A 26,717-nucleotide genomic window follows, 5' to 3' on the forward strand; every position below is an offset into this window, starting at 1 on the left:
GACACAAGGAATCTCCACAAGGAATATCTGTTTTATTCCCTGCAAAAGCCTTCCATGGGGAACAGTCCCTGGCAAGCAGTAGGGATTGAATAAATACTTGTTGAATTAAAGAATGAGTAAAAACAATGTTCAGTTTTTTAATTTTTATTACACACTAAAATTTTTCTCTGTAGGATCACTTGGAATACGATTGTGTAAACATTTGAACTAAAGATCTTGTGACCTAAGTTACAGCTCTGCCATTCATTTCTTGTGTAACCTGGTTAGATCATTTCTTGGAGTTTCACCTTGTGTGTCTGATGCTATGGCTTGAAATCTTGACACTAAAATCCAACACAAAATAGATTCCATATATAAAAATTATCTATGCATGTCATCTTTAGTAACATGTATGACCTCCAATACTTTGGCCACCTGATGCAAAGAGCTGACTCATTTGAAAAGACCCTGATGCTGGGAAAGACTGAGGGCAGGAGGAGAAGGGGACGGCAGAGGATAAGATGGTTGAATGGCATCACCAACTCAATGGACATGGGTTTGGGTGGACTCCGGGAGTTGGTGATGGACAGGGAGGCCTGGTGTGCTGCGGTTCATGGGGTCACAAAGAGTCGGACACGACTGAGTGACTGAACTGAACTGATGACATAAAACCAGGTACAATTATAAAGGGTTATTACTTTCAAGAAAGTGTGATCTAATAATGTGCTCATTTCTTTTTCTGGAAGGGCCAATCTTCCAAACCGCCAACCTCAAAAAATTATGTTATTTTTTTGGAAACTGACAAAATTTAACCAGAGACTATTAATCTATTTCCATGTTTAAGCTATTGTTTTGCTCTTTATTCTACTGTGAAACTTGCTATGGTCCATCATCTCCATTTCTACAATATTACAAGTCTCTTGACACATAATGCCTCATGCAGGCACCAAAGATTTTTTTTTTTTCTTTAGCTCTACTTGGAAAACTATTCCATATATACTATCCAGTAAGCTAAAGGCCCGGGGAAAAATCAAGGTTGAATATACAGGAATAATGACTAAGTCTGTTACGGGAAGATCATATTTAATTAGGTGAAACAGTACATGTAATCTGATTTGCATAATGTCCTCCGTATGTTGTTGTCGCTGTTTAGTCACTACGTCGTGTCTGGCCCATTTCCGACCCCGTGGACTGTAGCCCGCCAGACTCCTTTGTCCATGGGGTTATCCAGGCAGGAATACTGGAGTGGGTTGCCATTTCCTTCTCCACGGGATTTTCCAGATCCAGGGATTGAACCTGCGTCTCCTGTATTGGCGGGCGGATTCTTTATCACTGAACCATGATTATTATTCTTAAAGAATCTCTGAGCTGATAAAAATCTCGAGACTTCGCGCTGGTATATCTCTGGCTCTTCTATCAAACATTTAAAAAGAAAAGTCTCATTTTCCAAATCCAATAAAGATTATTGGCCACACAACTGTGCAAAACGCAACTCAAGTGTGGCTACAAAGAAAGTTCAACAAAGCACAAGTCTTAACCAGTCTGCTCCACTGTCTCCTCGGGTGCAGCACGTGGGAGCAAATACCTGTCCTTCCTCCGCCCCTATAATTTCTAGCTAGCCACCTTCCCGCAGCCAGCGGCACTTTGACACCTGTGCGTCTCTCCCTAGCTCCCGCCATCTTTAGCGCTTTCCCTTTCAGTTCAGTTCAGTCCCTCAGTCCGACTCCCCGCGACCCCATGGACTGCAGCACGGCCAGGCCTCCCTGTCCATCACCAACTCCCGGAGCTTACTCAAACTTAAGTCCATTGAGTCGGTGATGCCATCCAAGAGTACAGCTTTCCCTTTATTTCAGCTGAAATGCAGCCTAGCTAGGTCTGCCCGAGGTCTCGCGAGGGTGACCCCGTTGCCCTGGTAACGAGTGCGGCGCGCTGCGAGGTGAAGGGCGTGGCGGGGGCTGCTCAACTGCAGTAGCGTTTTATCCTGTGTCGGGGCTGTTGGCGCCTGGGGCAGAGCTGCGGCTCCCGGCACCGAAAAGGCGCCTTGTCGGGCCGCGGGACTACTGACCTGGCCGGGAGACTCGGGGCGAGGGGGAGGTGGCCGAGAAGGGACAGGGAAGTGCCGAGGGGGACGGTCCCTAAGGGGAAAGAGCGCGCCAGAGAAAATGTGCCCTTCCCGCCACTGCTGGGTCGCGAAGTGAGTGTGGGAGGAACACTTGCCCCTCTCCCCCTCCTCCCCCACCCCGGGAATTGTGGCTTCACTGTCCTTCCCGCCTAGGAAGTTGTTCCTGCCCGCGGACGGCCCCCGCACGACTGGGCGGGGCGGTGCCGGCTGTGTCGCTTCTGAGATAGAAGACGCGCGCGGAGGGAGCGCCCCTTAGATCCGCCTGTGTCTGTGACGTCCCTGCCGCCTAGGTTTTACCCTGCAGCAGGTTGGTGCGCCTCATATTTTCACGTAAAAAGACAGAACCAAGGTTTATACCAGCCTGGTTTTCCAAAATTGGAGTTGTGGTCCCCAAACGGAACCTTTAGTTTCTTACCACTGAAGGTATCACCCATAAGGCAGACTTCTCAGTTGTATTTGTAGTTTTTCGCTATGGAGCTTGGGCTTTATATAGTCCACGCTCTAAAACACTTTGTAGAAAAGAGAGTCTTTATGTAGTCCACGCTCTAAAACCCTTTTTGTAGAAAACAGCGTAAATCAGTAGTTTCAAAATGAGTAAATTCCTTTAGTCTCTCAAAAATAGTAGACTCTTGACAAGCGATTTCTATTAGTTCATGGTCTTTACCATTTAAGAGGATACTCGCATAGGGAGGATTATGGTCGTTGTCCGTACAGCCTTCTGATAAAGATTGAAATTCCAGTAAGACTTACGACCGAATATTTAGAACAGACAGTATCTACAGAATATCAATCAAAATACAGAGAATAAAAGCCTAATTTCATTTGAACCGTTGGTCAAATGAAAATTACGCAGAAAAAATATTAACTATATTGTTGAAACTCAATGCCTGAATCAGTAACTGTAAATTTTCTTTGATTCATGATTTTTTTAAATTTTTTTTTTATGATTTTTTTTTAATGCCGCAGGCTCATTCTGAACTTTCTATCGCTGTATAGTATTTAATTGTAAATAGAGGATGTAAATGATTTGGCTGTGTACCCTGGAAATTCCTTTTTCAATTAAATTATTTACTTGTTTTTTCTTTTGTGATTTTTGTCTCTAATAAAAATAGAAAATGTCTTTAAATCTTTGAAATTAAAAGTTTAATTAGCTGTGTCCTAATTTACTTTATAGAGAAACCTTTTGTCACTATTAATTAAATTGAATATATTTGGGGGTAAACATTTAATGTGTGCTTAAAAAGAAAACTACCAAACAAGTTCCTTACAAATTGTTTTACAGCTGACCTACATAATAAAAGAAATTTCGAGCCAAATATTGGAAGAGATGTCAGAAGATTCAGAAAAGGAAGACTATTCAGACAGAACAATCAGTGATGAAGATGAATCAGTATGTTTTTCTCAACTTTATCCTACTTAAAACTTATTTGTATTATAAAATACAAATTCCCAGTAAAAATGTTATACATTCAATTGACTAACAATCAATTGGATACTTAAATCACTTGTCACTAAGTTGGGAAATTGATTGAAAGCAAAGCTGTTACTGTGTGCAGTATGCCCTATGTAAAAAGAGAGTCTATATTGGGGTTTTTTTGAGAAAGTATTTTAGATAAAACTTCTCTGAGTTATCTTAATAGTGGGACCTCCTATTTCTAAACCCATCGTGTGTCACCGTAATAGGTTTCATGTGGCAGTGTTGTAGCAAAAGTACATGGAGGAAGAAATCGGGGAGGGGAGAAACAGTAGTTTCTCTTTCTAAACAAAATAGTTTAGCAGTAGTTAAAATATTATTCTGGTCCCAGCACATACTTCTAAGAAATTCCATTCACATTTTAGTAAAGTATAAATTATCTATGTAAGTTAAGGTCCCAAAATAAACTCCCCAAATGAGGTATAACCCGTTAAGTTAGCGACTTTCTGGGTTTCTTGTCTTTCTTCCATTTTCCAGTTAATTTTATATTGAATTTAAGTTGTTTTGCCAGGTTTACCAAGAATCTTTAAACTGTTTGTTCTCTACAATCATTAATATGGCCTTGCCTTGTGGAAGAAGAGAAATAAAAGCTGAAAACTTTGTTTCAGGATATTCAAAGTGTTGGGTGCTTTGAGACCAACAGCTGATAATAATCCTTTAATTTTTTTCATTTATTAAAGATTAAAGACACACTCAGTTCTAAGCATTAAGATGTAAAATATTTCTGGATTGGCAAGCTGCTTTTAAAATAGGAATATTTTAAAATTCTCATTTTAGGATGAGGATACCTTTATGAAGTTTGTAAATGAAGACATCCATCAGTGTGCACTTTTAACAGGTTTGAAATTATTCATATATTCTCCCTTCTCTTTTTGATAAGACCTTAAGTAGATGAAAAATGAGAGAAAGCTAGAAAAAAAAAGTCAGTGAATAACACAGGAATTATTATTCTGTTATTGGTAAGGAGAGATGTATTTTTATGAGTATTTTGGAGTTTGAACATTTTTTTAAATTGCAGTACAGGAGATTTACAATATTCTGTTAGTTTCAGGTACACAGAAAAGTGACTCAGTTATATATATAATATATATAGTTTTTCACATTATTTTCCATTATAGGTTATTAGAAGATAATGTAATTGCCTGTGTTATTCAGTAAAGCCTTGTTTTTATCTATTTTATGTATAGTAGGTTGTTAATCCCATACTCCTAATTTATCCCTCCCCCTTCCTTTCCCCTGTGATAACCATAAATTTGTTTTCTGTGTCTATAAATCTGTTTCTGTTTTGTATATAGATTCATTTGTATTGTTTTTTAGATTCCACATATAAACCATATTGAAGTTTGTCTTCCTCTGTCTAACTTACTTCACAGGTATTTTTAAAAATGACACAAATGAACTTATTTAAAAAACAGAAATAGATTGATAGATTTTTGAAAACAAACATGTTTACCACAGGAGAAATGCTGTGGGGGAGGGATAAATAAGGAACTTGGGCTTACATACATACAGGTATAATGTTCTCAAGGTCCATCCATGTATTTTCAAGGTCCATATTGTTGCAAATGGCCATATCCCATTCATTTTTATGGCTGAGTAATATTTTATTATATATATGTATCTATATACAATACATCTTAAATCAGTCATCTATTGATGGGGACTTGGGTAGCTTCCAAGTCTAGGCTATTGTAAATAGTGCTGCTATGAACATTGGGATGCATGTCTCTTTTTGAATTAGAGTTTTAGTTATTTCTGGATATAAATCCCAGGAATGGGATTGCTGGATCATATGGTAGTTCTATTTTTAGCTTTTTAGGAAACTTCCATACTGTTTTCCATAGTGGCTGTACCAATTTACATCCCTACCAACAGTGTATAAGTGTTCCCTTTTCTCCACACACTCTCCAGCTTTATTCTTTGCAGATTTTTTGATAGTCATTCTGATCTGTGTTAGGTGATAACCTCATTGTGCTTTTGATTTACATTTCTCTAATATTACCAGTGGTGACCATCTTTTCCTGTGCCTGTTGGTCATCTCTGTGTCTTCTTTGGAAAAATATCTATTTAAGTCTTCTGTTCATTTTTTGACTAGATTGTTTGGGGTTCTTTTTGTTTGTTTTTAAGTTTTATTGGAATATAGTTGATTTACAGTGTTGTGTTAGTATCAGGTGTTCAACAAAGTGATTCAGTAATACATATACATATATTCATTTCTTTTTCAGATCCTTTTCTCATAAAGTTTATTACAGAATATTGAGTAGAATTCCTTGTGTTGTACAGTAGGTCCTTGCTGGTTACCTATCTTATATATGGTGCTGTCTGTATGTAACCGCAAGTTTCTTATTTATGCCTCCCCCAGAACATTTCCCCTGTGATTACCATGTTTGTTTTCAAAATCTATCAGTCTATTTCTGTTTCATAAATACATTTGTATCATTTTTTAAAATTAGATTCCACATATTGGTGATACATATGATATTTGTCTTTGTCTGATTTACTTCACTTAGTATAATAATATCTAGGCCCATCCATGTTGCTACAAATGACATTATTTTGTTCTTTTTTTATAGCTGAGTGATATTCCATTGTATATATGTACCACATCTTATCCATTCCTCTGTCGATGGACGTTTAGGTTGCTTCCATGTCTTGGCTATTGTAAATAGTACTGAAATGAACATTGAGGTGCATTATCTTTTCGAATTATGGTCTTCTCTGCATATATGCCCAGGAGTGGGATTGCCAGATCATGATGTTGTTGTTGTTCAGTTACTAAGTCCAACTATTTGTGACCCCATCAACTAAAGCCCACCAGGCTTCCTTGTCCTTCACTACCTCCCAGAGTTTGCTCAAATTCATGTCCATTGAGTTGATGATGCTATCTAACCATGTCATCCTCTGCCACCCACTTCTTTTGCATTCAATCTTTCCCAGCATCAAAGTCTTTTCCCATGGGTTGACTCTGCATCAGGTAGCCAAAGTATTGGCACTTCAGCTTCAGCTTCAGTTCTTCCAATGAATATGCAGGGTTGATTTCCTTTAGGATTGACTGGCTTGATCTCCTTGCAGTTGAATAGATTCTCAAAACTCTTCTCTAATACAGTTTAAAAGCATCAGTTCTTTGATGCTCAGCTTTCTTTATGGTCCAACTCTCACATCCGTATTGACTACTGCAAAAACCATGGCTTTGACTAGACGGACCTTTGAGGGCAAAGTGATGTCTTTGCTTTTTAATATGTTGTCTAGTTTTGTCATAGCTTTCCTTCCAAGGAGCAAGTCTTAATTTCATGGCTATAGTCACTATCTGCAGTGACCTTGGAGCCCAAGAAAATAAAATCTGTCACTGTTTCCACTTTTCCTCTTCAATTTGCCATGAAGTGATGAGACTGGATGCCATGATCTTAGTTTTCTGAATGTTGAGTTTTAAACCAGCTTTTTCACTCTCTCTTTCACCCTTATCAAGAGGCTCTTTAGTTCCTCTGCCCTTTCTGCTATTAAAGTAGTATCATCTGCATATCTGAGGTTGTTAATATTTCTTCTGTCATTCTTGATTCCAGCTTGTGATTCATCCAACCTGGCATTTTGCATGATGTACTCTGCATGTGTGCATGCTAAATCATGTGTGCTAAGTCACTTCAGTCATGTCTAACTCTTTGCAACCTTGTGGACTGTAGCCCACCAGGTTCTTCTGTCCATGGGATTCTCCATGCAAGAATGCTGGAATGGGTTGCCATGCTCTTCTCCAGAATATCTTCTTGACCCAGGGATGAAAGTCACATCTCTTATGGTCTTCTGCATTGGCAGGCAGGTTCTGTACCACTGGCACATATAAGTTAAATAAACAGGGTGATAATATACAGCCTTATCATACTCCTTTCCCAATTTTGAGCCAATCAGTCGTTCTATGTAAGGTTCTAGCTGTTGCTTCTTGGCCCTCATACAGATTTCTCAGGAGACAGGTAAGGTGATCTGGTATTCCCATCTCTTTAAGAATTTTCCAGTTTGTTGTTATCTACACAGTCAATGGCTTTAGTGTAGTCAATGAAGTGGAAGTAGATGTTTTTATGGAATTCCCTTGCTTTCTTTATGATCCAGTGAATGTTGGCAGTTTGATCTCGGGTTCCTCTGCCTCTTCTAAACCCAACTTATACATCTGGAAGTTCTCAGTTCGTGTACTGCTGAAGCCTTGAGCATAATCTTACTAGCATGTGAAATGAGCACTATTGTGTGGTAGTTTGAACATTCTTTGATACTGCCCTTCTTTGGAATTGGAATGAAAACTGACCTTTTCCAGCCCTTTGGCCACTGCTAAGTTTTCTAAAAATGCTGACATATTGAATGCAGCTCTTTAACAACATCATCTTTTAGGATTTTAAATAGCTTAGCTGGAATTCCATCACCTCCAGTAGCTTTGTTCATGGTAATGCTTCCTAAGGCCCACTAGACTTCACATTCCAGGATGTCTGGCTCTAGGTGAGTGAGTGACCACACCATCATGGTTATCTGCGTCATTAAGACATTTTTTTGTATAGTTCTTCTGTGTATTCTTGCCACCTCTTCTTAATACCCTCTGCTTCTGCTAGGTGCTTGCCATTTCTGTCATTTATTGTGCTGTCCTTGCATGAAATGTTCCCTTGATATCTCCAGTTTTCTTGAAGAGCTCTCTAAGTCTTTCCCATTCTATTGTTTTCCTTTACTTTCTTGCAGTGTTTATTTAAGGCTGCCTTCTCTCTCCTTACTATTCTCCATTTCTTCTAAGGGATTCTTGCCCACAGTAGTAGACATAATGGTCACCTGAATTAAGTTCACTCATTCCCATCCATTTTAGTTTACTGATTCCTAAGATGTTGATGTTCACTCTTGCCATCTCCTTCTTCACCATGTTCAATTTACCTTGATTTGTGGACCTAATATTCCAGATTCCTATGCAATATTGTTCTTTACAGCATAGGACTTTACTTTCACCATCAGACACATCCACAGCTGAGTGTTGTTTCTGCTTTGGCCTGCTGCTTCATTCTTTCTGGAGCTATTAGTAATTGCCCTCTGCTCTTCCCCAGTAGTATATTGGACACCTCTCAACCTGACAGGCTCACCTTCCAGGGCTGTATCTTTTTGCCTTTTCATACTGTCTGTGGGTTTCTCCAGGCAAGAATAGTGGATGGAATGGTTTGTCATTCTGTCCTCTAGTGGACCACGTTTTTGTCAGAACTCTCCACTATGACCCATCTGTATTGGGTGACCTTGCACGGCATGGCTTATAGCTTCTTTGAGTTATTCAGGCTCCTTCGTCAGGACAAGGCTGTGATCCGTGAAGGGATGCTTGATCATATGGTAGTTCTGTTTTTAGTTTTTTATCTCTTCAAGAAAATTAGTGATACCAAGGGAACATTTCATGCAAAGATGGTCACAGTAAAGGACAGAAATGGTATGGACCTAACAGAAGCAGAAGATATTAAGAACAGCTGGCAAAAATACACAGAAGAAATATACAAAAAAAGATCTTCATGACCCAGATAACCATGATGGTGTGATCACTCACTTAGAGCCAGACATCCTGGAATGTGAAGTCAAGTGGGCCTTAGGAAGCATCACCACAAACAAAGCTAGTGGAGGTGAGGGAATTCCAGTTGAGCTAATTCAAATCATAAAAGATGATGCTGTAAAAGTGCTCCACTCAACATGCCAGCAAATTTGGAAAACTCAGCAGTGGCCAAAGGGCTGGAAAAGGTCAGTTTTCATTCCAATCCCAAAGAAAGGCAATGCCAAAGAATGTTCAAACTACCACACAATTGCACTTATCTCACATGCTAGCAAAGTAATGCTTAAAATTCTCCAAGTGAGGCTCTAACAGTATGTGAACCATGAACTTCCAGATATTCAAGCTGGATTTAGAAAAAGCAGAGGAACCAGAGATCAAATTTCCAACATCCACTGGATCATTGAAAAAGCAAGAGAGTTCCAGAAAAACATCTACTTCTGCTTTATTGACTACACCAAAGCCTTTGACTGTGTGGATAACAACAAACTATTGAAAGATTATTAAAGAGATGGAAATACCAGACTACCTGACCTGCCTCCTGAGGAGCCTGTATGCAGGTCAAGAAGCAACAGTTAGAACTGGACATGGAACAACAGACTGGTTCCCAATCGGGAAAGGAGTACTTCAAGGCTATATATTGTCACCTTGCTTATTTAACTTATATGCAGAGTACATCATGCAAAATGCTGGGCTGGATGAAGCACAAGATGGAGTCAAGATTGCCGGGAGAAATATCAATAACCTCAGATATGCAGATGGCACCACACTTATGGCAGAAAGTGAAGAAGAACTAAAGAGCCTCTTGATGAAAGTGAAAGAGGAAAGTGACAAAGTTGGCTTAAAACTCAACATTCAGAAAAGTAAGATCATGGCATCTGGTCCCATCACTTCATGGCAAATAGATGTGGAAACAGTGGCTGACTTTATTTTTTGGAGCTCCAAAATCACTGCAGATAGTGACTGTAGCCATGAAATTAAATGACGCTTGCTCCTTGGAAGGAAAGTTATGACCAATCTAGACAGCATATTAAAAAGCAGAGACATTACTTTGCCAACAAAGGTCCATCTAGTCAAAGCTATGGTTTTTCCAGTAGTCATGTATGGATGTGAGTGTTGGACTGTAAAGAAAGCTGAGTGCCGAAGAATTGATGCTGTTGAACTGTGGTGTTGGAGAAGACTCTTGAGAGTCCGTTGGCCTGCAAGGAGATCCAACCAGTCAATCCTAAAGGAAATTGGTCCTGAATATTCATTGGAAGGACTGATGCTGAAGCTGAAACTCCAATACTTTGGCCACCTGATGCAAAGAGCTGACTCACTGGAAAAAGACTGATGCTGGGAAAGATTGAAGGCAGGAGGAGAAGGGTATGACAGAGGATGAGGTGGTTGGATGGCATCACCAACTCAATGGACATGAGTTTGAGCAAGCTCCGTGAGTTGGTGAAGGACAGGGAAGCCTGGTGTGCTGTAGTCCATGGGGTAGCAAAGAGTCGGACACAACTGATCAGCTGAACTGAGGCTGGAGGCTGAAGCTCTCCGTTGCCAGAATGCAAGATGCTAAGCAGGCCCTTCTGATAGAAACCTCAGGGTACCGCTAGAAATATGGGTATCCCTCCACCTCCTGGGGAAATCTGGCCCAGACTCAAGAGACACTGTCCGCAAAGAGATTGATGTGTTTTAATTTATGGGGAATTGTTTGTGGTGTAGAATAAAGGCTCGAAGCTTAAGCCGAAGCCATGTCTGAGTGATTAGGGCATAGGAAAGAGGAAGTAAATGCCTCCATCATGCCCTCTGCAGCCCACCAACCCTGCTCCTTGGGTCAGGGTAGGCCCAGTCTCAGAGGCCTGAACATAGTTTCCTATGATCCAAAAACTGACAGAGATTAACAGAAAAGAGTCAAGAAATGAAAACAGTCCCATGTTTACTACAGAATAAAGAAGCAGCTCATCCCTGCTATCTTAGACAAGTAAGCAAATAATCAATGAAGGGAGTTTCTGTAATTCTGATATCTCTCCTTAGCATATAATCACATAAATTATGGGCTTCTTTGGCAGCCCAGACCATAAAGAATCTGACTGCATTGCAGGAGACCCAGGTTCAATCCCTGGGTCAGGAAGATCCATTTTGAATTTATTTTTGTGTATGGTGTTAGAGAACTTTCTAATTTCATTCTTTTACGTGTAACTGTCCGGTTTTCCCAGCACCACTTATTGAAGAGATTGTCTTTTCTCTATTGTATATTCTTGCCTCCTTTGTCATAGATTAATTGACCATAAGGGTAGGGGCTTATTTCTGGGTTTTCTGTCTTTTTCCATTGATGTACATTTTTACTTTTGTGCCAGTTGTTGTTCAGTCGCTAAGTCATGTCTGAAGCTTTGTGACCTCATAGACTGTAGCATGCCAGACTCCTCTGTCCTCCACTATCTCCCTGAGTTTGCTCATATTTCATGTCCATTGAGTCAGTGATGCTATCTAACCATCTCATCCTCTGTTGTCCCCTTCTCCTATTGCCTTCAGTCTTTCCCAGCATCAGCGTTTTGTGCCAGTACCATACTGATTCGTAGTATAGTCTAAAGTCAGGGAGCCTGATTCCTCTACCTCCATTTTTCTTTCTCAGGATTGATGTGGCTATTTGGGGTTTTTGTGTTTTCATACAAACTGAAAAAAGTTTTTTTCTAGTTCTGTGAAAAACTCCATTGGTAATTTGATAGGGATTGCACTGAATCTGTAGATTGCCTTGGGTAGTATAGTCATTTTGACAATATTGATCCTTCTGATCCAAAAACATCATATATCTTTACATCTGCTTGTGTCATCTTCTATTTCTTTCATAAGTGTCTTATATTAATAATTTTCAGAGTACAGGTCTTTTGTCTCCTTTGGTAGGTTATTATTTTTGATGTGATGGTAAATGGGATTGTTTTGTTAATTTCTCTTTCTGATCTCTCATTGTATAGGAGTTTCCACAAGATATTTCTGTGTGTTGATTTTATATACTGCAACTTTACCAAATTCATTGAGCTCTAGTACTTTTCTGGTAGCATCTTTAGGATTTCCTATGTATAGCATCATGTTATCTGCAAACAGTGACAGTCTTACTACTTCTTTCCCAATTTGGACTCCTTTTTATTTATTTATTTATTTTCTTCTTAGATTGCCATGACTAGGACTCCCAAAACTATGTTGAATAAAAGTGGCAGCACTGAACATCCTTGCCTTGTGCCTGATCTTAGAGGGAATGCCTTTAGCTTTTCACCCTTGAGAATGATATTAGCTGTGGGTTTGTTACAGAGGCCTTTATTATGTTGAGATAAATTCAGTCTATGCCCACTTTCTGGAGAGTTTTTTTTTTTTAATCATAAATGGCTGTTAAATTTTGTCAGACACTTTTTCTGCTTCTATTGAGATGATAATTTTTATTCAATTTGTTGATGTGATGTATCACACTGCATTATTGCAGTGTGAAGAATTGCAGATGTTGAAGAATTTTTGCATCCCTGGCATAAATCATGGCGTATGATCCTTTTCATATATTGTTGGATTTGGATTGCTAGTATTTGGTTGAAGATTTTTGCACCTGTGTTCATCACTAATATTGGCCTGTAATTTTGTGTGTGAGGGGTGTGTGTGGGTGTGTGTGTGTGGTATCTATGTCTGGTCTTGGTATCAGAGTGATGGTGGCCTCATAGAATGAGCTTGGGAGTGTTCCTTCCTCTGGAATTTTTTGGAAGAGTTTCAGAAGGATAGGTGTTAACTTTTCTAAATGTTTGATAGAATTTGCCTAAAGATAATGGAAGTCATCTGCTCCTGGACTTTTGTTTATTGGAAGTTTTTTAATCACTATTTCAATTTCAGTACTTGCTATTGGTCTATTTATATTTTGTTTCTTCCCAGTTCAGTCTTGGAAGATTGTACCTTTCTAAGAATTTTTTCCCTTTCTTCTAGGTTGTCTGTTGTATTGGCATATAGTTGTTTGTAGTAGTCTCTTATGTACCTTTGTATTTCTGTAGTGTCTGTTGTAACATCTCCTTTTTCATTTCTAATTTTATTGATTTGAGCCCTCCTTTTTTTATTGATTAGTCTGGCTAAAGATTTATCAATTTTGTTTATCTTTTCAAAGATCTAGCTTTTAGTTTCGTTGACCTTTTCTGTTGTTTTCTGTGTCTCTGATCCATTTATTTCTGCTCTGATCTTTATGATTTCTTCTACTAACATCAGGTTTTGTTTGTTCTTGTTTCTCTAGTTGCTTTAGGTGTGAGGTTAGGTTCTTAGAGATTTTTATTGTTTTCTGAAGTAAGACTGTATTGCTGTAAACTTCCCTCTTAGAACAGCTTTTGCTGCATCCCATAAGTTTTAGAATGTCATGTTAAGCTGACAGTCATACAAGCTTAAAGAAAGAAAGAAGAAAGCAAGTTGCTTCAGTCATGTCCGACTCTGCAATCCTATGGACTATAGCCCACCAGGCTCCTCCGTTCATGGGATTTTCCAGGCAGGTTGCCATTTACTTCTCCAGGGGATCTTCCTGACCCAGGGATTGAACTTGAGTCTCCCACATTGTAGGCAGACTCCACCATCTGAGCCACCAGGGAATCCCCATACAAGTTTAAACACAGTCTAAAGGAGCTAAATTTCTATACTTTCCTGCCAGCATTTTATGATTTTGATGTTATATTTTATATCCTCATGCTTATCGTTTTAGCATTAATTATAATTATAATAGATTTTACAGGATTTTTTGGATTGTTTTTAGTTTATGTACTGACTTATTTTAGTGATCTTCAGTCCTTTTGTATATTTGCCTTTCCTGTTGTGATTTTCCCTGTCCTATAGATACTTGCTTTTTTTCTATCAGAGAAGGCCTTTCAGTATTCCTTTTAGTTTAGACTTAGTGTTGCTGTACTCTTAGTTTTTGCTTGTCTGAGAAATTCTCTCCCTCTCCATCTATTCTAAACGATAATCTTGCGGGGTGGAGTATCCCAGGTTACGGGATTTTCTCTTTCAGGACTTTGGCTGTATCATGCCACTCCCTTCTGACCTGCACAGTTTCTGCAGAGAAATTAAGCTTATGGGGGTTCCCTTGTAACTGACTGTTTTTCCCTTCCTGCCTGTAGAATCTTCTCTTTGCCTTTAACTTTTGCTGCTTTAATTATAATATGTCTTGATATGGATCTGTTTGTGTTCATCTTGTTTGGGACCCTTGGTGCTTCCTGTACTTGAATATCTGTTTCCTCCTTTAGATTTCAGGAAGTCTCAGCCATAATTTCTTCAAATACATTTTTGATCCCCTTTCTTCTCTCTCCTCTTTCTGGAGCCCCTTTTATGCATAGGTTGGCACTGTTTATATTATCCCATTAAGTCTCGTATGTTGCTTTTTTTTTTTTGTCTTTCTGTCTGCCATTCTAGCCCAGATGGTAAAGAATCTGCTTGCAATGCAGGAGACCCGGGTTTGATCCCTGGGTCAGAAAGGTCTCCTGAAGAAGGGAATGTCAACCCACTCCAGTATTCTTGCCTAGAGAATTCCAGAGACAGACCAGGGGGTCACAAAGAGCTGGATACTACTGAGTGACTGACACACACATGCTCCTGTTCTGATTGGGTAATTTCCATTATTCCACCTCCCAGATCACTTGTTCATTCTTCAGTGGCACTTAGTCTGCTATTCACTGCTTCTGGATTGGCTTTTATCTTGGCAGCTGAATTAGCTAATTTTAATTGGTTCATTTTCATAGTCTAGTTCCTTGTTACAGTGATTTGCATTTCTAATGATAACCTTTCTTAATTTCTTTAGCATTTTTATAACTTCTTTTTTGAACTTGGAGCTTGGTCACTTGACCCCTTGATAAGTGAAGAGGTGTGATTGGTTTCGTAGTGTCTAGAGGCTGTGCTCCATGTAAGCTAGGGTTTCCTCTTTTTCTGTGGTCGTCATTGCCTAGCTGGGTTCTGTCTGCTCCCCAGTTTTTGGAGTAGAAATCTTGAGGATTGGGTTGGATAAGGCTCCATTACCCTTGAGTGTATGCCCCTTCCCAAAAGAGGTGATTGCTGAAGCAAGTGTGCTATTGTGGTCACAGTGCACCTGTGCCTCACTTGTGTAGGCATCCGCAGTTCCTCTCAGAAGCAGCTCAAAGTCACATCCCTTTGTCCATTGTGTTTGACCCAGATCTAGCACAGGGCTGTGGTGTGGAGTAGGCTGGGGCTGAGGATGTGGACATTGTGGCTGCAGGAATTGAGGTGGCTGTGTGGCTGCCTTGTGACCTGGGCTGCCTCTCTGGCACACTTCTCCCTGGACCTGTCTGCCCCGCGTCTGGTGCTGAGCTGCAGTGTGGGGTGGACGGAGCCCGAGCGCAGTCACTGGGAAACAGATTGTGGCATATTCTTGACCATGGGCTGCGTACCCAGGGTTTAGCACTTAGCTGCTTCACACATTGTTGTGGCACTGCCTGGTGTGAACACACTAACAGTGGTCTTCACAGCTCTGCCTGCATCACACCCAGGTACCCTGATCTGATTCTGTGTACTTAGACGAAATCTTTGCCCTTATCTGATGCCAGGATGTAGTATGGAGTGAGTGGGGACAGGGTGCTCACCCCTTTGGTTTGGGAAGTGCAGCAAGGCAGCAGCTGCCAGTGCAAGGCTCCCTCCACCCTGTCAACCAACTCATGTGCACCCCTCACAGGTAGAGTCTAGGTTCCTCCAGCCCTTTTCTCTGTCTCAGTGGATTTCCCAGCAGGCAAGGGGGTTTGTCTCCTTGTGCAGGACCCAGGACTGGGATGCCCTGATTGTGAGTCTGTCTGCTCCCTCCCCAGGGTAAGGTTCTGCCCATGCAACCTTCTCTTCCTTACAGATCCCTCTCAGAGGCACAAGTCCTACCTGACTTGGTACCCTTTTTATCTGTCTTACCAGGTTACATGAAGGTCTTTCTTGCTGCTTTAGTTGTATAGGAGACCTGCCAGTTTGCAGTTAGTTTTCTCTGAGAATTGTGCCACGTGGAGGTTTTTTTAAATGTATTTGTTGGGAGGGGTGAGTACCTCATGGTCCTACTTTGTCATCTTGATCTTCCCCTGAAGTTCAAACTTTTAAGGTTTGTTTGATTTTTATATAAATTAAATGAAAGTGGTCATTATAGAAGACTTCACTTAATATAAGAATTTACCTTGACATTGCTTTTTTTTTTTTTTTTTTTGGCCATGCTGTGTGGTGGCATGCAGGATCTTAGTTCCCTGACCAGGGATCCAAACCCTGCCCCCTGCATTAGGAGCATAGTCTTAACCACTGGAATGCCAGGAAAGTCCACCTTGACATTTCTTTAAATAATTAGTTCTTTAAATGCAACTACAGTATGATTCAAATTTTAATTTTCCTAAACATTATGTTTTGGAAATACATCCTTTTGTAAAATGAAATATGCCTGTGTGAAGTTTCTATAATAAAGTCATCCATTTGCAAATGTACATGTCTATGACTATCTTGATATATACTTGATTTTTTAAATTTTTACACTGTTTTAGAGTACTTTCAAATATACATTAAAATATTTCTTCTAAATATTCACATATCAGAGATATTCTGAAATTGAAGATAAGGTGTTTATCTCTTTTTTTTTTATCGTTTTCACCACCATCCTAAAACAGATCTTCCTTTTTGAGATAACCATTGTTCTCAGTTTGGCATGTACCCTTCTAGACCTTTTTCTTTTCATTTGTATACATACCTATACCCATACTCATAGAAAATTTATAGTACTATTTTGCAGACTTCTTCCCCCACATTTTCCTCTTTAAAATTTTGCCTGCCTGTTGGAAGAAAGATGGTAACTCACTATTTTAGCTAAGATTTTCTTGATTGCTACAGAAATTGAGAATTGTTTCCTATGCTTGACTATTTATATTCTACCTTATTATGAATTGCCCATTTATAATGATGCTTTGTTAACTTTGTTTATGTTGTTTCTGTTACTTAGAATTATTATGATGTTAAGTTTATTGTTACTTATTTATGGCTCTTTACTTTTATATCTGTTTAAGCTACAAAGACCTTCTCTACACCAAGATCATGAATATAATCTAAATTTCCTCTAAGTCCTTTTACCTACTTGTTTGGATTTTTGTATTTAATTTCTATATGAATTTACAAAATAGTAAGAGGTACAAATCTAATTTTATTTTCTAACTCATAAATAGCTACCTTGTCATTTTTGAGTCATACTGTAAATTAGACAAAATGTTGTCTATTCACACAATGGAATGCTAGATGAGAATTTAGCATAAATTAATAGTATATAAGGTCAACAGCTATTTTCTAGCTATTCTGAAAATTATTTTAAAATTTCATTAATCTTTTATTTTTTTAAATGCCATGAAATACAACATTTTATAACAATATCCACAAGTATTCTTAAATTATGTTACTAGAAAAAAATAGACTATGTAAAATAATTATAGGAATTGGGGTTTTCCTTCTTATCACTCATGATTGTATTTGAATCCTTTTTCAGCTGACTCTATTAGTGACCCATTTTTCCCTGGGACTACACAGATACTATTGGAATATCAGCTAGGGAGATGGGTGCCACGTCTTCGTGAACCACGAGATTTATATGGTGTCTCTTCTTCTGGTCCGCTGAGCCCAACACGGTGGCCATACCACTGTGAGGTCATTGATGAAAAAATCGAACATATTGGTATGTTCTTAGCAAGTTTTGGGGATTCAAACATTGGCAGACTTACTATGCTAAACTTGACTTCAGTAAAAACACTCTTGGTATTAAAGAGTATGTTCCAGCAGAAATATAACACAAACCATGTTTATAATTTTTAATTTTTCAGTAGTTACATTTAAAAAGATAAAGTGAAATTGACTTCAAAATATATTTTATTTATTCCAAATATATTTAAAATATTTTACATTTTTTAATGTGAAGTCTTTGAAATCTAGTCTATATTTATACTTACTTTTCAATTCAATTCCATTTTTTCTACATCCTTGTCAACACTATCTTTTGGTTTTTGGATAATAGCCATTGTCAACTTAAAAAAGTAGTCACAACCTAGAAGGTAAGAGTTATGTTTTATTTGGTGGGAATTTTTTAGGACTTCAAACTCGGGAGACAGCATCTCTAGTAACCTTGAGACGGCTGTTCCAAGGAGGCAGGGGGAGAGGAGTCTGGTTATATAGAAGTTTGCAGCAAGGGGCAGGTAGTCTGAACGTCAAAAGATTATTGTTAATTAAGGAAAACTAGATTATCTCAAGAAATTTAGTGCTTTTCTATGTATGGGCTTAATGAAATCATTTTCTTATTGAAATTCTATGTGTGGGCTTATTGAAATCATTTTCATATTGAAATCATTTTCTAACTCTGGGCTTATTGAAATCATTCTTTTCATATGCATCTCAGCTATTTAGGGCCAGCATCCTGCAATTTGATTACTCACATCCTTAGTTCCTCGCTGTGACATCCTTGTGTATTGATATGGCAGAAAATACTTCATTTCTCCATACATGTATAAGATGATGTCTCACTGTGGCTTTGATTTACAATTCTCTAAAGATTTTTGATGTTGACAATGCAATCTTTATCAAAATTTTACAATGGTATTTTTTTAATAGAAATAATAAACAACTCTAAATTCAGATGGAACCACAAAAGGCCACAAATAGTCATATCAGTATTGAGAAAGAAGAACAAAGCTGGAGACATCACACATTCTGATTTCAAAATACATTACCGAAAAACTACAGTAACCAAAACAGTATGTCACTGGCACAAGGACACTAACAGGCCTATGGAACAGAATTGTTGTTTAGTCACTAGGTCATGTCCAACTGTTTGTGACCCCATGGACTGTAGCACATCAGGCTCATCTGTCCATTGGATTTCCCAGGCAAGAATACTGGAGTGGGTTGCCATTTCCTTCCTCCAGGGGATCCTCCCCACCTAGGGATCAAACTCACGTCTCCTGCATTGGCAGGCGGATTCAGACTCCAGAAATAAATCCATGCATATGTGCCAACTGATACTTGACAAGAGTGCCAAGAATCCACAATGGGGGAGAGATTGTCTGTTTAAAAATGTTGAGAAAATTGGATGTCAACATGCAAAGGAATGAAATTGGGACTTTATCTTATTAAAAATCAACTTAAAACAGACTAAAGACAAACTTAAGGTCTGAAACTGTAAAACTGCTAGAAAAAAACAAGGGGGAAGCTTCATGACATTGTTCTTGGCAGTGATATCATGGGTATGACAGGAAAAACACAGGCAACAAAAGTAAAAAAAAGACAAATGGAAATATACATCAAACTAAAAAGCTTATGCACACAAAGGAAATAATCAAAATAGTGAAAAGGCAGCTTGTGGAATGAGGAAAACCATTTGCAAAACATATTTGATAAGGGTTAATCCCTTGTGGCTCAACTGGTAAAGAATCTGCCTGCAATGCAGGAGACCTGGGTTCGATCCCTGGGTTGGGAAAGAGGCTACCCACTCCAGTATTCTGGCCTGGAGAATTCCATGCAAAGATTTGGACACAACTGAGTGACTTTCACATCACAAAATCTCTAAAATATAAAAGAATTTCTGTAGCTCAATAAGAAAAAAACTAATAACCAGAATAAAGGATGGGCTAAGAATTTAAATAGACAAATGAACAATAAGTATATTTACTGACTTTTTATGTGAACTGTTTGATATAAATACTTTGCCCATTTTGTTATTGGTTGTACTTTTCCTTTTCTTCTTGGTCTGTAAATGCTGCCTACATATTCAGGAGGTTGGCTTGCTCCTGCTTATGCTAAGTCACTTCAGTCATGTCCGACCGACTCTGTGCGACCCCATAGACGGCAGCACGCCAGGCTCCTACGTCCAGGCAAGAATACTGGAGTGGGTTGGCTTACTATGTCATAGACCTGGCATTCTGTTCTTCTTAGTTTGTCACTTTATCATTCAGAAATTTTTAATTTTTATATAATCAGTATGTCTACTGTTTTTCTATGACTTCTGGGTTTTGAAATTCTCGTGTTTCTCTTAACACTTTTTTTGGTTGTTTTTTCACAGAGTGCCAGGCTAGGCTCCCTGTGTTATACAGCAACTTCTTACCAACTATCTGGGAAAGATTGAAGGCAGGAGGAGAAGGGGATGACAGAGGATGAGATGGTTGGATGGCATCACTGACTCAGTGCACATGAGTTTGAATAAGGTCCAGGAGTTGGTGATGGACAGGGAAGCCTGGCTTGCTGCAATCCATGGGGTCACAAAGAGTCAGACATGACTGAGCAACTGAACTGAAGTGAACTGAACTGAATGGCTAGTATATTTCAAAAGCAATTCAGATTAATAGTCCATAGGATCTGGTTGTTATGGTTCCTGAGGTAATGGTTTTAAGATGATGATAATGTGATGGGATTTATTAGTACAGGAAGGGTATAAACCAACATTTTAGGGGTGGGCCTAATGGCTCATTTAGCTGACTTTCCTATAGAATATGGTATTATATGGTAGCAGAAAGAATTTTGAATTCTTAAGGGTAGGTTCAATTCCTATGATTCTAAAGGTAAGAGAATTTAAACCTCTGTTTACTCTATCAAGGTGACTTTTATCGGACATATTTCTTATGTTTATGGGGGGATGCTTGGTACTGTAGAAGCCTGATATTATAATGGGTAATGAGACATGTCATATGCTTTGGACTAGCATTAGATGGCATCACGAACTCAATGGACATGAGTTAAGAGCAAATTCTGGGAGGTATTGAAGGACAAGGAAGTCTGTTGTGCTGCAGTTCACGGGTTTGCAAAGAATTGGACACGACTTAGCAACTGAACAACAGCAGCATGTATTAGTAGTATGAATTTTTTCTTCCAAATTCATAGGAAAAGATTGTTAGTGATAGTGTTTTGATAATGAAGTTGGTTGTGTATAGATCTGGTATATAGGGCTATGGAGTGCTCCTAGCAACAGGATTATTGTGAAAATGTTTATTCTGATAATGTCTGCTTAAGAAAAATACAACAAATGGACCTACTGCATATTCTACATTGAAACCTGATACAAGTTCAGAGTTTTCTGTTAAGTCAAAAAAGGCTCAGTTAGTTTCTGCTAGAGTGGAAATAAATCATATAGCTAGGGTTCATGATGGGAAAATTATTTGTAAATGTTCTTGTGATGAGGGTTTTAAGGATGAAGGATCTACTTATTAAGAGAACCTATAAAAGAATAATTACTAGTGTTACTTCATATGAAATTGTTCTGCTGCTCATCAGGCTCCGATTAGTAAGTATTTTGAGTTGGAATCCCATCCAACTTATAAGGTGGAATTTACAGCTAGGCTTGATATAACTATAAATAATACTCCCAGACTTATATTAATGAGGGGGTAGGGTATAGCTAGGGGGATTCACATGATTAGGGTTAGAGTTAGGGCTAGGATTGGTACAGATGATGAATATGGAAATGGAGGGTGCAGCTGGTCATGGTGGTTCCTTAATGAATACAATGACTGTTGAGCAGTGGGTGGTAATAGACCATATGGTCCTGTGATATCTGACCCTTTTCAGTTGCATATAACCTAAAATTTTTCATTCAATTAATGTTAGGAATGCTATGACTGAAAGAAGAGGATAATAACAAGTGTTAAGATATTAATTATAAACATTTTGTTAGGGAGAAGGTTTGAATCTCTGGCTATAAAGGTTTAAGTTTTATGCAATTTCTGGGTTTTGCCACCTTAACAAACCCTGGTCTTGGGTAGATGTTTTGTATCTGTTAAGTTGAGACTGTATCATTAACCAGTTTTGACATAGTTTTTAAAGTGGAGCTTATTTCTCTTGTTCTTTCATACTGGAAGAAGTATATAATAGATAGAAACCAACCTGGATTACTTCAGTCTGAACTCAGAGATGACAGAGGATGAGATGGTTGGATGGCATCACTGACTCAGTGGACATGAGTTTGAGCAAGCTCTGGGAGTTGGTGATGGACAGGGAAGCCTGGCTGCTGCACTCCATGGGGTCGCAGAGTCGGACATGACTGAGCAACTGAACTAAACTCAGATCATGTAGGATTTTAGTTGTTGAACAAATGAACCTTTAATGGTGGTTACACCATTGGGGTGGCCTGATCCAACATCAAGGTTGTGAACCCTAGTATTGTTTATACTAGTTATATCAAGCCTGGCTGTAAACATCAAGGTCGATATGAACTCTGGAATAAGATTATGCTGTTATCCCTATGCTAACTTGTTCTGATGGTCAGTTTTTTGCATCAGTAAGTGATAATGTGTTTTGACTGGTAAGTCTAGACTTTAAACCCTCAGAGGCTATTTTGTTCTCCAAGGTCACCCCAACCAAAATTGTCCACCCATATACATTTTTGTTATCTCTTGATGGTTTAGTTATTTTTGTTGTTGTTGATAAAGCTCCATAAGACCTTCTCATCTTGTTTTGTTATTCCTGTTTCTTCACAGGAAGGTGAGTTTCACTGATTGAAACTAAGAGACAGTAAAACCCTCCTGTGGCCATTCATACAAGTCCTTATTTAGAGAACAAATGATTATGCTACCTTGGCCTGGTCAGGATGTTAATGGTTGTCACTGGGCAGGCAGTCCCTCTAATACTGGTTATGCTAGAGGTGATGTTTGGTCAACAGGCAGGGTTTGTGTTTGCCAAGTTCCTTTTACTTTTTTAAAATCTTACCTTGGGTGCCTGCCTGTATTGGATTAACAATGTGTGTTTGATTAGTTTAATGTTGAGGTGTATTAATATTTATTTACTGTTAATTATCAGTATATTTTTAGTTACTGATAAAACTTGTGCAAGGAAAAATACTTCCTATTACTCATATTAACATTGTTGCCTCTATTAGTCATAGATTAGTCCAATATAAATCTAGGAGTTGATTCACTTGTTACTGATATTAATGTAAAATTATTTTTGAGCTTTAATACTTTCTTAATTGCTGGCTGTTTTTGAACCAGCTATGGTGTTGCTTATTTTTACTCTCTAGATAAGGTTGTACCCATTTCTAAAAAGCTATATCTTTTTTAGACTAACATTTAAAAATACATTAAAACTTATAAAAGATTTTTAATAATTTTTAAAGTTGAACTAAAATTCTTTTCCTGGACAACCAGCTATCACCAGGCTCGTTAGAATCTTCTCACTACTTTGCTACATAGATGAGTTTGTTCTAATAAACTGTTCATAAGTAGTTCATCTGGTTTTGGGATATTTAAGTTCTCTTTGTTAAATGTTTGTTAGTTAAATCATTATGTGAAAGGTACAAGGGGTAAACTTTGTTTTTTGTTACTTTTTAGGCTTCTTTCATCACTCCCTAACAATATTTTCTCTATAGTGCCAGAAGATATTAAGTTTCTATCTCCTATACTTTGAACGTTGAATGAATATTTTAGTTTGCTTATACTAGTAGAATAGAGAAGGGTATTGGGCTAGATTTAATTCAAAGTATTCATAAATTATGAAATGGCCTAGGTGTAAACTGGGTGCATTATTTAAGCTCTGCTTTGATTTATCCAAGCACACTTTCCAATAAGCTTTCTTTGTTACGACTTGTCTCCTCTCGTATGATCAGTATTTGCTGTTAGATTATAGGGAATTATTACAGTGCTTGAGGAGGGTGATGGTTGGTGTGTGCATGCTTCATGGCCTTATTCGCTCTAAGCACTCTATTCGTAACTTACTAAGTAAATCCTCCTTTGGTTTTTTGCTTTCATAAAAAATGTTCATTTGGTGAACATAAATTCTTGAAGCAGAAAATGTAGCCCATTTCTTCCAATTCCATAAGTTATACCTTGGCCTAATGTTTTTTATGTATAACAATTATGCTTACTTTTCCTCCTTTTTAGGGTTTGCTGAAGATAGTGGTATGTAGTCTGCATTAGCAAGGGTTGGTGAGGTTTATCAGGCTTTATCGATTATAGAACAGGCTCTTCTAGAGTGAGAAGTGCCACCTAGTCATTTGAGTTTTGAGTTGCTGCTAGTAGTACTCTAGCATATAATTTTGTTCCTGTAATTATTTGGGTTTAGGACTAAGCATAGTGGGGTATTTAATCCCAATTTGGGTCTTAGCTGTTGTGTAATCAGGAAATAAAAAAGTCACTTTCATAGTCTCTTTTTATTTTAGTTACAACTTTTTATGGCTTAATTAAAACTGTATTTTATGTTACTCTTTAATATGCTTGACACCATATTTCTGTTAATTTGGGTTAATCATTATGACCACAGTGGCTGGCATGAGATTTACCAACCCTGTTAGTATAACTTAGTTGAACTTTTGTTTCTAGCTTAATTTTTATCACTGCTGCTTCCTGTAGGGGTGTGGTTAAGCAAGCTGTTATGAGCTACTAATGTTACTGTGCTTGATGTCTGCATTGTGTAATTTTATTAAAACTAATAGAAAGTCTGGGACCAAACTTATATGTTTATGAGTTAGTGAACTCATCTAGGCAATTTCAGTGCCTCACTTTCAGGCTTTAAGCAACATTAACTTGTTGTAATATACTGAAATAACATGTATATTGTTGTTTTGTGTGATTTATGTTAGACTTAATGTTAAAATTTTGACTAAAATGGTTGTCTAGGGATCTAGGAGATATCTGTCTATATAAATGGTGAATATCTAAGTAGTTTATTGATATGATTGGGGTTTATTTTCTTGGTCCGTCTAATCTCAGTGGACATGAGTTTGAGCAAATTCCAGGAGATAGTGAAGGACAGGGAAACCTGGTATGCTACAGTCCACGGGGTTGCAAAGAGTCGGACACGACTAAGTGAACAACAGCAACAATCTTGGGTATTAAGTTGTCTTTGTTATTGGGTAGATGGCCAAGTTCTATGTATTTATATACTTTTGCCTTGTTTGGGGGGTTTGGCAGGGCATTATGGGCATATAGAGCATGGTATTTACTTATTTATTTATTTTTAGAGCATGGGATTTAGTAGGGTGTAAGGGGGGTTTGTTAAACAGATCCATTACCTATTCACATGTTCATATGTATGTATGTGTATGTGCATATACATGTATGTGTGTCTGCAATTATCTTTATGTCCTGTAACCATTGACTGAATAAACCTAATAGCTTATGATTGATGATGCTGGTAAATAATATTCAATTAAAGTCCAGCTACAGTTTTTTTTTTTTACTCTGTCAAGGCCTCAGAAAGCCATAACTGAGTCATACTGTCCCTTAAAAGTTAAAAAATACCAAATACATGAAATAACAGATATGTGTGAAACATGGGCTTATTAGTCCTTAGTCCACTGAGATATCTTATTTAAAAGGAAAGAGTGGGTGATTTTAGGTAAGATGGTCCTGAAATAAGACCCAGGTGCCTGATAAAGTTAATAGAAACCCGTAAGTTATGGGCCTGGAGCAAAAAGAGGGACATCTCATTCCATTTATTTCAGAGTAAGTTGTAGCCATTCTTACATTTCACCTCTAAAGTTCAGTCTTTGTGATTCTTTTTTTATTTTGAGCTAAATTCTACATTCAATGAAATGTACAAATCTAAGTATATCTGTCTGTGAATTTTAACAAATGCATATGTCTGTGTAATCCAAATCCCTACCACAGTATACAACAATGTCATTGCAATCACTTGGAAATTTTAAATACTTAGGTGTGAATTTAACAAAACACCTTTAAGACTTGTATGCTTAAAACTACACAATGCTAATGAAAGGCATCAAAGAAGATGTCAATAAATCTCCATGATCGTTGATTGGAAAACCCAATCTAGTAAAGGTGTCAGTTCTTCCCAAATTAATATACAGTTTCCAGGCAATTCCTGTCAAGACTTTTTGAAGATAAAGACATATTTATATGGAAAGGTAAAATAACTAGAATAGTTAAAATAATTTGAAAGGAAGCATAAAGTGGGAGCAATCAGCTTACCCGATTTCAAGACCTTTTATGTAGCTACAGCGGTCACAGCCTTGTGGTATTAGTGAACGGGTATATATATAGATAGATTAGTGAAACAGAATAGAGACTGGATGCTTTTCCCTATAAGATCAAAGACAAGACAAGGATATCTGCTTTTGCCATTCATATACACACATTTGCAGTGTGAATAAGTTTGAGCCTTACCTCACACCGTATAAAAAAAATTAACTCCAAATGGATGAAGACCTAAATGTAACAGCCACAACTATAAAGCTTTTAGAAAAAAAATAAAGAGCTAAATCTTTATGATCTTGGATTTGGCAATGGATTCTTAGTTAGAAGACCAAAAGTATAAGCAACAGAAACAAGAAAAATGAATAAACTGGATTTTATCAAAACTTAAAACTTTCATTCTACAAAGGAAACTATCAAAAACAAGAAAATACAACCTAAAGAATGAAAGAGAATATTTGCAAACAATTATATCTTATAAAGGACTTGTAAAGAACATACAGAACTCTTATAACTCACAGTAAAAGACAACCCAGTTTAAAAGTGGCAAGGGATCTGAATAAACATTTTTCTAAAGAAGAACACATGGCCAGTAAACGCATGAAAAGATGTTCATCATCTTTAGTCACTAGGGCAGTGCAAATTAATATTACAATGAGATACCATTTTATACTCACTAGGCTGACTAGAATT

General features: G+C 38.0%; 1 protein-coding gene across 4 annotated transcripts in view; it reads left to right on the plus strand.

Moving 5' to 3' along the window:
* The window catches only part of AGBL3 (AGBL carboxypeptidase 3), a 101,210-nt gene that overhangs the window by 3,569 nt on the left and 70,924 nt on the right, over positions 1–26,717 (plus strand). For 2 of the 4 annotated variants that reach the window (XR_006268603.1, XM_043463765.1), the window contains exons 1-5: positions 1,925–2,173; positions 2,255–2,408; positions 3,384–3,491; positions 4,353–4,413; positions 17,609–17,794. Coding sequence is in view for 2 of the 4 variants with exons in the window: in XM_043463765.1 (XP_043319700.1) it covers positions 3,429–3,491; positions 4,353–4,413; positions 17,609–17,794 (310 nt within the window). In the remaining 2 variants the exon portion in view is untranslated. Of the gene's footprint in view, positions 1–1,924; positions 2,174–2,254; positions 2,409–3,383; positions 3,492–4,352; positions 4,414–17,608; positions 17,795–26,717 lie in introns of those variants that run through there. The other 2 variants (XM_043463763.1, XM_043463764.1) reach the window with 2 other exon arrangements.

The sequence above is a fragment of the Cervus canadensis genome, chromosome 3 (assembly GCF_019320065.1).
Source record: "Cervus canadensis isolate Bull #8, Minnesota chromosome 3, ASM1932006v1, whole genome shotgun sequence".
Taxonomy (NCBI): Eukaryota; Metazoa; Chordata; class Mammalia; order Artiodactyla; family Cervidae; genus Cervus; species Cervus canadensis.